This window comes from Peromyscus californicus, unplaced genomic scaffold (genome assembly GCF_007827085.1).
Source record: "Peromyscus californicus insignis strain IS unplaced genomic scaffold, ASM782708v3 Scaffold_4__1_contigs__length_199733344, whole genome shotgun sequence".
NCBI lineage: Eukaryota > Metazoa > Chordata > Mammalia > Rodentia > Cricetidae > Peromyscus > Peromyscus californicus.
The window spans coordinates 161,074,800-161,084,254 of NW_026294562.1; the positions used below are offsets into that span (position 1 = coordinate 161,074,800).

A 9,455-nucleotide genomic window follows, 5' to 3' on the forward strand; every position below is an offset into this window, starting at 1 on the left:
GTGCAGAATGAATGAATGAATGAATGAATGAATGAATGACAATAAAAACTGAAGGCCCTTTTGGAGCAGACTGGAGTACCTGGATCAAAATTCTAGTTCCAGTCCCTGGGTGTTAGAATGGTTTCTTAGTACTCAGCTATCAAATTCGGACCGCACGGAACTTCTGGCAGTGTGTGCGGGGCGGATTAGCCCGGCAGAGGCACAAGCCCGGAACCCGCTACGTGGGCGGGGCCCTCCGGCGCAGGCGCAGCCCGCAATGGCGGCTCTAGGACCGCGCGGACGGTGACGGGGTGGCGCGCGGGCTCTAACCCGGCGGAGGCGCCTGAGTCACCGCCCCGCCCTCCCGAGCCGGACACAGCGGGAGGCCCCAGAGCCGGAGAGAACGATCGAGGACCGCCGGAACCGTAAGTGAGAGCGGGCGTGCCGGCCCAGCACCGCTGCACCCCGCAGACCCGGGTTCGGCAGTCTTCAGACCCGGCGAGACCCCAAAGTCGCGGCCCTTGGGGTCCTCGGACCTGTGTTCACAGATCCGAACAACCGGGCCTGTCACTCCCTGGTCATCCCCTCCGGAGCACGCCTTGTCATCCCGAGTCTTACGATCAAAAATATAAACCCGAAGATCTGAAGGGCACCCATAAGTTGTGGGGGGCATCTGGAGCCACGGTCCGAGATCCTGATCCCCATTTGCAGGAACTCCGTTATCCAGGACCCTCGGGGCACACAGCCATAATTTTAGGCCGGAGCCCACAGATCCGGCAGTGACATTGTAATCCCTCTGTCGGGAGTACCTAAATGTCCTAATCCACAATAGGGACTTCCTGAACTCAGCCCTGGGGACCCAGGCCGCGCCCCTACCCGCCGGTCACCCCTACCCCAAGCTCAGTTCTGCGGGGCCTCTGTCTGGGCCCCAAACTGGGGTCCCTATGTGGAGAATGCCCACCAGACCTGCTTTCCAGCTGCTCCGAGACAGGGGTCCGCATAACCCAGACTGGCTCTGCAGCCGAGGCTGGCCTTGAACTGATTCTCCAGCCTCAGCCTTCAAATTCTGGGATTGGGATTGTGCGCCACCACGCCCAGCCGTACCCCTGCTCCTCATGATGCGCACGCATGCATCGAGCCACGGCCAGGGAGCCTTCTCGACCCTGGGGGGTTTCACTCGGACCGGTTCCTAGCCCACCCGTCCTAGGACCAGCCGCTGTCACCTGACCAGACCCCAGCCTGAGGCTCCGCCCCCACCCCAGGCCTCAGTTTCGTGCCCAGTCTAGCTGCCGGAAATGCTTCCTTTTTGTGTGCTTTTTTTTTTTCGGGAAGGGCCGGGCTGCGGACGAGGCGACTACCTGACCCACCCCCTTTTCTCTACAGGACTCAGTTGCAGTCATGTTCCTAGTTAATTCGTTCCTGAAGGGCGGCGGCGGCGGCGGCGGCGGGGGCGGGGGTCTGGGCGGAGGCCTGGGGAATGTGCTCGGAGGCCTGATCAGCGGAGCTGCGGGCGGCGGCGGCGGCGGCGGCATGGGAATGGGAGGAGGTGGCGGAGGCGGTGGAACTGCCATGCGCATCCTGGGCGGAGTCATTAGCGCCATCAGGTAAGGTCATCTGGAGGGGCGGGGTGGCCCAAGTAATAAGGGGACTCACGAGAAGTCGGACCTGGGAATCCTAATTAGGACCGAGCTGGCCTAGACCGGAAAACTGGCCCTAGGGGGACCCTGGTGTCGCTTCTTAGGGACGGGCTTGACGTGGGTGTAGACCTGCTTCTGTGGGTCAGCGAGTTGAGGGGACTGCTCCGGGTTTGGGGTAGACCCAATAGGACTGGGGTGGGGTAGCCGGAGAATCTGAGGGCGCTTCATGGCTCGGGACTTGACCCAGGTGGGGCCTGCTGTTTGAGGAAAGTGGCCCGGAGGGTGGGCCCAGGAAAGACCAGAGCCCGCTAAGAAGAAACGGCCCGGCGAGGGCTGTGTGGGCTGGGGAACTGGCTGGCTTAGTGGGTAGAAATCCTTGGTGGGGTTAGAGGCTGCGGTTGGCACCCGGGGATCCTTGGCCACCCAGCAGCGATCCCTCGGAGGAGCGGGGACCGATGGAGCTGGGGTAGGATGTTAGGAAGGTTCCGGACAGAGACCCGAGGAAGAGGGGCCCGAGGGAAGCTGGCGCAGACCCCGTGTGAGTTCTTCAGGGGGCGGGCCCTGCTGGGTGGTGGGATTTCGGGGATATTGATTGGGGCCAAGGTGATTCTGACATCTGCGATTGGTGGGTGCTCCTGGGCTAGGTAAGGGTTCTTCCGTGGAGGTGGGCCCGTGGGAGGGGTTGGCCTGATGGAGGGAGAGGAGGGCCAGCTCCACAGTGTTGAAAGTTGGGACAGGTGAGGCCCGGGATAGGCGGGGGAGGAGGGACCACTTAAAGAGGAGGGCTGGAGCTGAAGGGTTGGGCCGACCGTTCTGCGGCCCGTTGGAGGCTCCGCCCCCGTGTGCTAACCCCCTCTCGTCTCCCCTCAGCGAGGCTGCTGCTCAGTACAACCCGGAGCCCCCGGTAAGCCGCCCTCGGCACTAGAGACCCGTCTCCTCCTCATCCCCATTCCTGTGGAGAAGGCTCCCCTTCCTTTCTTAGAAATCCCCCTGCCATTAAGAATGTCCTTTCTGAAGCCCTGGGTCTCAGTCATGCTACATGCCACACTCACTTGAGGTTCTCTGACCCGCAAACTGCCCAGCCCTCTCTGACTTTTCCCTGGGATATTTGGGTGTGGGGAGAGAGGCGTGCTTCTCCGTATCTGTTCTGAGCTCTCCTCTCTGCAGCCCCCACGAGGTCATTTCTCTAATATTGAAGCCAATGAGAGTGAGGAGGTCCGGCAGTTCAGGAGACTTTTTGCCCAGCTGGCTGGAGACGTAAGTATCCTGGGGCCGCTGGCCCTACTTGACTGTGACATCCCGAAGTCCCCATCCTCTTTTATGATTTCCAGACCTTTCCATCTCCCTTGAACTGTATTTCCCTTCTACCCTCAGGACATGGAGGTCAGCGCCACAGAACTCATGAATATCCTCAACAAGGTCGTGACCCGACGTGAGTGACCAGAGTCAGGGCATGGGGAAGGTTTAGAAGTTACATGGGCTGGGATGACTGTGATCACTGACCTCTGACCTTCAACCTGTCCCCCTCCTCAGACCCGGATCTGAAAACTGATGGTTTTGGTATTGACACTTGTCGAAGCATGGTGGCTGTGATGGATGTATCCTTTTGGGGCCAGTCTAGAGGTCTTGGGTGAAGAGAGTGTTTTCTTTTCCATTCTTTCTTTCTTTCTTTCTTTCTTTCTTTCTTTCTTTCTTTCTTTCTTTCTTTCTTTCTTTCTTTCTTTCTTTCTTTCTTTCTTTTCTTTCTTTCTTTTCTTTCTTTCTTTCTTTCTATCAGGCTGGCCTCCAACTCACAGAGATCCAATTGCCTCTGCCTCCGGAGTGCTGGGATTAAAGGAGTGAGCCACCACTACCCGGCGAAGAGGGGGTTTTCTGAGAGTGTGTTAAGGATAGCCAGGTTGAAGTTTTCATACATGAGGACACAGGTCACCCTGGGATTAAAGGAGTGAGCCACCACTACCCGGCGAAGAGGGGGTTTTCTGAGGGTGTGTTAAGGATAGCCAGGTTGAAGTTTTCATACATGAGGACACAGGTCTCCCTACGTGACAATAAATAATATTACCTAGATTAATGGACCCAGCCTTATAGATATCCTGATAGACGGGGCAACTCTAACAGGAAAGGAAACAGGCTCAGAGACACACAGTGGTTTTGTCTCTGGCCAAGCCAGCCAGAATTCACCTAATATCTGATCTTGGAAGCTAATCAGGTTTGGGACTAGTTGGGACTTGGATAGCAGAAGCAGTCATTTGAAGAATAAATGGCCACCTGCCTCTGCCTCCCAAGTGCTGGGATTAAAGGCATGCACCACCACCACCTGGCTAGTTTGGGATTCTTGAGATGGGTCTCAGGTAGCTGAGGCTGGCCTTCAAGTCAGTATGTAGCCAAAGTTGGCCTGGAACTCACGATCTTCCTTTTGCCTCTCAAGTACTGGAATTATAGACATGTGCTACCATGCCTGACTTGGCTTATTTTAGTTTTCTGTGTGGTGTGTGTGTGTGTGTGTGTGTTTGCGTGTGCATGCAGGTGTCTTCAGAGGCCTGAGGGCATTGGGTCCCCTGGAGCTGGAATTACAGGTGGTTGTGAGCTGCCTGATAGGGGTTCTGGGAACCAAACCCAAGTACTCGGCAAGAACCATAAGTGCTCCTAACTGCTGAGCCATCTCTCCAGCCCTCCAAGCTTATTTTATTTTTATTAATATTTTTTAAAGTTAGCCTACAAAACAATAGGTTTCATTATGGCATTACAACACACACACACACCATTACACACCACTGTATTTTGTCACATTGTTCTTTTTTTTTTTTTTTTTTTTTTTTGGTTTTTCGAGACAGGGTTTCTCTGTGTAGCTTTGCGCCTTTCCTGGGACTCACTTGGTAGCCCAGGCTGGCCTCGAACTCACAGAGATCCGCCTGGCTCTGCCTCCCGAGTGCTGGGATTAAAGGCGTGCGCCACCACCGCCCGGCGTGTCACATTGTTCTTAACAACCTCTTACTAGAGTGACACCACAGGCAAGCTGGGCTTTGAGGAGTTCAAGTACCTCTGGAATAACATCAAAAAGTGGCAGGTGTGTGGCGGCCTCCGAAACTCCCAGCATCCAGACCCCCAGCCTTGGGGACACCATGATCCATGATGGCTGTCTTCTCTTCCCTCCAGGCTATATACAAACGCTTTGATGTTGACCGATCGGGGACCATCAGCAGCAGTGAACTCCCAGGGGCCTTTGAGGCAGCAGGTGGGCTGGCAGGGCTGTGATGGGCTAGAGGTGGGGTGGGTGAAGCCACACCACTATACTGGGGATCAAGAAGGACTGTGCACCCCCACCCTGAGACTGAGCCGTTTTCAGGATTCCACCTGAATGAGCATCTCTACAACATGATCATCCGGCGCTACTCGGATGAGAGTGGCAGCATGGACTTCGATAACTTCATCAGTTGCTTGGTCAGGCTGGATGCCATGTTCCGTGAGTGACGCTTTACATCTCTAGGACGCTGGGGATTTGCTAACCTTCATTGGCCAAGGTCTCCTCTAAGCCTGACTTTTATTTATTTATCTTTTATATTTATTTACTATATTTAGTGTTCTGCCTGCATGTATGACTGCAGGCCAGAAGAGGGCACCAGATCTCATTATAGATGGTTGTGAGCCACTATGTGGTTGCTGGGAATTGAACTCAGGACCTCTGAAAAGAGCAGCCAGTGGTCTTAACCTCTCCAGCCCCCCTAAGCCTGACTTTAACATGAGCAATGCTGGGGTCACCAGGCAGCTAGAGCTGGGACTGGTATGGCTGGGATGGGATAGGCTAGTGAGAGCCATCTGGGCTGTGAGGGGAAGCTCAGGAGGCTATTTAGATTAAGAGAGCAATTGACTCAGCCCAGGGAATCAGGGAGGGCTGCGTGGAGGAAGGCAAATGTGAACTAAGCATGAGGCATGAGGAAGAGTGACCTAGAGAGAGCAAGGAAGGGTGTTGCAAGCTAAGGGGACAGTCTGTGAAGGCCTAGAGAGGAAAGGGAGGTGGTACTTTTGTTGATGTTTTATGGTTTATTTATAAATTACATTTGTATTTACATGTAGAGGTCAGAGGACGACTGAGTTGCTTCTCTCTCTTTGTTTTGTTTTTTTGAGACAGCATCTGGCTGTGTAGCCCTGGCTGTTCTGGAACTCGCTGTGTAGACCAGGCTGGCCTCAAACTTACAGAGATCCACCTGCCTCTGCCTCCCGAGTGCTGGGATTAAAGGCATATGCTACCATGCGTAGGCTGGATTTCTTTCTTTCTGATCTGTTTTTTGGTTGTTTGGTTTTTAAATTTTATTTTATGTATATGAGTGTTTTGCCTGTATAGTTTGTATGTCTGTGCCTGATGTCAGAGGGTGTCGGATCTGGAACTGGAGTTACAGATGATTGTGAGGTACCATGTGGGTGCTGGGAACTGAACCCAGGTTCTCTGAAAGAATACCAGTGCTCTCAACCTCTGAGTCATCTCTCCAGCTTCTCTTGCTTGTTTGTTGTTTTTTTTTTGAGTCAGGTTTTCATGTAGCTCAGGTGGGTTTCAGACTAAATTTGTAGCTGAGGGTGACCTTGAACTTCTGATCTTCATGCCTGCAGTAAGAGCTTTTATAAGGATTTGTAAGACTCCTAAGACTCTCTCAGAAGTGGGAACCACTGTCCCCTTGTTACGGTGGAGGATGCTAAGGTTCAGGCGAAGTACTTGCTCTTAGCCACTCAGCCAGGAAGTTGGAAAGTCAGAATTTGACTTTGTGTTTGACTTTGTGTATGAGCAATGAGAAGAAACGAGAATGATGGGCGTGGACATGCTATGCAGCACTGTGAATGCCAAGTTCAGGGGTACTCAGACTGTCGTGGGCACTGTAGAGCCAGGGTAAGTTCTAGACAAGGGAGGGACTGGGTCAACTTTGGCTTAAAGCTCCTTTGTAATGGTGGAGTTGGGTGGAGTGATGGAGTCGGCTGTGAGTGGTGGAGTAGTGTGGAGTGATAGAGTCGGCTGTAGTGATGGAGTCGGCTGTAGTGATGGAGTCAGGTGTAGTGATGGAGTCAGGTGTAGTGATGGAGTCAGGTGTAGTGATGGAGTCAGGTGTAGTGATGGAGTCCGGTGGAGTGATGGAGTCGGCTGGAGTGGTGGAGTTGGCTGGAGTGGTGGAGTCGGCTGGAGGGGTGGAGTCAGGTGTAGTGGTGGAGTTGTGTGTCGTGGTAGCACTTAGGAAGCTGAGGCAAGAGGATGGTCAGGAGTTCAACATCATCCTTGACTACTTGGCAAATCTGAGGCAAACCTGGGCTTTGTGAGACCTGTCTCAAACCAAAATTAATTAATTAGTTACTTAGTTAAAGGGTTAGGGTATAGCCTAGTTGGTAGAGAGCTTGCCTAGAATATGTGGAGCCCTGGGTTTCATACTCTGCATCCGTTAACCCGAGTATGATGGCTCACACCTGTAATCCCAGTGCTCAGGAGGTAGAGGCAGGAAGATAGGAAATTCCAGAAATGTCCCCTGGTCCCCTGGCCTATGGTAGCAGAAGCACCCGTGGCATCGAGGACACTATGTGGCCACCTGAAGGTAGTGAGTCAGCCTTGGGTAGTGTGGGCAGCTCTGGCTTGGTTTGGCTGAGGATGGGAAGCGTGGAGTCAAGTTCCAGGACAGGAGGGGGGACCACACCAGACTCTAGGGCCAAGACACAGATGCCAGTCACCTCCTTTTAGGAGCCTGTTTGGGTTGCAGCCGGAGAGGGTGTAGCACAGGGGTTGGGAAGGATGGGCCTGGTTCCTAGTCCAGTTTTCTGTCCCGTCTTGCTATGTGAGCTGTAGCATGCGACTTCACTTTATCTACTTACTTATTGGGTTGTCAGGGATTGAACCTGTGTCTCAAGCATGATAGGCAAATGCTCTATCCTATTGTGTTATAACACCCTAATTCTGTACCTCATTTTAAAGTGCCACATCCTCACCGAATTAGATATTTTATTGATTTATTATTATTATTATTATTAGAATAGAGTTTCATCTAGCCTGACTGGCCTTGAACTCCCATATGTAACTAAGAGTAATATTGAACTCAGGACTTTCCTTTTCCACAGCCAACCGAGTGCTGGGATTACAGAAAAAAAAGATGGTTGTCATGGCCATCAACAGCATCATTATCCTATAACTAGTCAGGGTGGCACACGCTTTTAGTCCCAGCACTCTGGAGGCAGAAGCAGGGGGTCTCCATGACTTTGAGGCCAGCCAAGAGCTACTAAGCAAGACCTTGTCTAAAAACACCACAAAACAACAACAAGAGAACAGTCAGCCATGGATGAGCATGATGCTATCACCCTGAAAGCATCCGAGTGCTCCTCTCCTTTCACCTTAGGCGCTTTCAAGTCTCTCGACAAAAACGGCACTGGACAGATCCAAGTGAACATCCAGGAGGTAAGGTTGCTTCTCCTGGGGGCGGGTGCTCAGCTGTGAGTTGCAGCCCCTCCTGTCCCATATGCCCAGCAGGCCCCGGGTGAGGTGCTCATCTGTGCCTTCCTCTTCCAGTGGCTGCAGCTGACTATGTATTCCTGAACGGGGACCGCAGACCCGCCCTCTCACAGCTCACTATGGAGCCACCTTGCACCCTGATCCTCTGCCGCCATATTTTTATGGCCATGTCCTGCTATCCACAGGCCTTTCTTCTCCCTGTCTGGTACCCAGCTTCCCAGTCAGCAGCCAGAGCCCAACATGCCCCAGCTTGCCATGCCCTGAGTTACCTCTGGCTCTGAGACAAGCTAGCTTGCTCTGCTGAAGGGTCAGCCCACCCCACCACACCCATCCCACACCCTCCGTTACCTCCATCCTGAGTGCCAAGCCTAGCACTCCTGTGCTTCCATGTCCCAAGGGCCCTGCCTCACTCCTGCCCTACACGCCCTGTTACACACTCACTCAGTTACCTCCCAGGCAGCCAAATAAACTCCAGGCCACGGCAGGCCCACACACCCTAGTGCCTATGCCTGCACTCTGTTTCCCCAGGTGTCAGGCCCGGGAGGAAATAAACTCTCTCTGTCTGCTGCTTTCTATGGGCTGCCGCCTGAATGTTGAGGTGGCTCAGAGGCCAGGAAGGAGGAACAGTCTTTATGGGAGGCACTTGGGTATTTATTTATTCAATGTGTATGTGTATAATGTGCATGTGCATATGTGTGCCATGCATTTGCCATCCTCTGGAACTAGAGGTACAAGGGGTTGTGAGTCACCAGGGGGGTGCTGGGAACCTAGATCCTCTGTAATAGCAGCAAAGTACCATCTCTCCAGCCCCAGGAGTGGCTTGGGGTGCCTATCTTTGGGGCTGGACCTGCATATTTCCTGCTCTGCCTCCTTTTCTCTCATACTGTTCTAAGTTGAGTCTTAGCCTGGCTTTGCTGGGGCTTCACCTGGATCCTATGCAGGCTCAGAACGGGACTCAGAATCCCCAGTGATCCCCTTGCAGCTTCCAAAGCTTCCAAGATGTTAAAAGAGCTCAGGGAGCCTCTGTACTCTGTCCCTTACACACACACACACACACACACACACACACACACTGGTGGATTCTATGTTCTTCCGCACGGCTATATCACCAAGTTCAGTCTTGGCACCAATCTTGATCCTCTTTTGGCTCATAGATCATGCACAGCGTCTCTCCTCCTCCTTTTTGAGAGAGAGTCTCTCTGGTATATAGCCCTAGCTGTCCTGGAACTAGCCCAGCACCTTTCCTACCCTTTGGGCCTCTGGAAAGGGAGGGGACGCCATTCCAGATTATTCTACCCCTGCTCCACTCAACACCCCCACTCCAGGCCTTTGGTCCCCCAGTATGCATCTAACGCAGGTTGCCC

General features: G+C 53.2%; 1 protein-coding gene across 2 annotated transcripts; it reads left to right on the forward strand.

The window, feature by feature from the left end:
• The first annotated feature begins 280 nt into the window (after positions 1 to 280).
• Positions 281 to 8,664, forward strand: Capns1 (calpain small subunit 1). 2 transcript variants are annotated; one of them, XM_052761911.1, is made up of 11 exons: positions 287 to 404; positions 1,363 to 1,583; positions 2,487 to 2,520; positions 2,784 to 2,873; positions 2,991 to 3,048; positions 3,150 to 3,214; positions 4,615 to 4,683; positions 4,773 to 4,851; positions 4,963 to 5,079; positions 7,979 to 8,037; positions 8,149 to 8,664. In XM_052761911.1, exons 2-11 carry the CDS (start codon positions 1,378 to 1,380, stop codon positions 8,173 to 8,175), a joined length of 804 nt encoding a protein of 267 aa, XP_052617871.1. In that variant the 5' UTR covers positions 287 to 404; positions 1,363 to 1,377; the 3' UTR covers positions 8,176 to 8,664. The 2 variants fall into 2 exon arrangements, with proteins under 2 accessions (XP_052617872.1, XP_052617871.1); XM_052761912.1 differs by lacking the exons at positions 7,979 to 8,037; positions 8,149 to 8,664 and adding an exon at positions 5,746 to 5,868 and having other exon boundaries at positions 281 to 404.
• The last annotated feature ends 791 nt before the right edge of the window (positions 8,665 to 9,455 follow it).

Bases quoted from the DNA above. Each gene is read 5' to 3' on its own strand.
- Capns1 (XM_052761911.1), top strand. From the start codon at position 1,378: ATGTTCCTAGTTAATTCGTTCCTGAAGGGCGGCGGCGGCGGCGGCGGC. The intron at 3,049-3,149 runs GTGAGTGACCAG...CCCCCTCCTCAG, and splicing joins CAACAAGGTCGTGACCCGAC to ACCCGGATCTGAAAACTGAT. The intron at 8,038-8,148 runs GTAAGGTTGCTT...TTCCTCTTCCAG, and splicing joins TCCAAGTGAACATCCAGGAG to TGGCTGCAGCTGACTATGTA.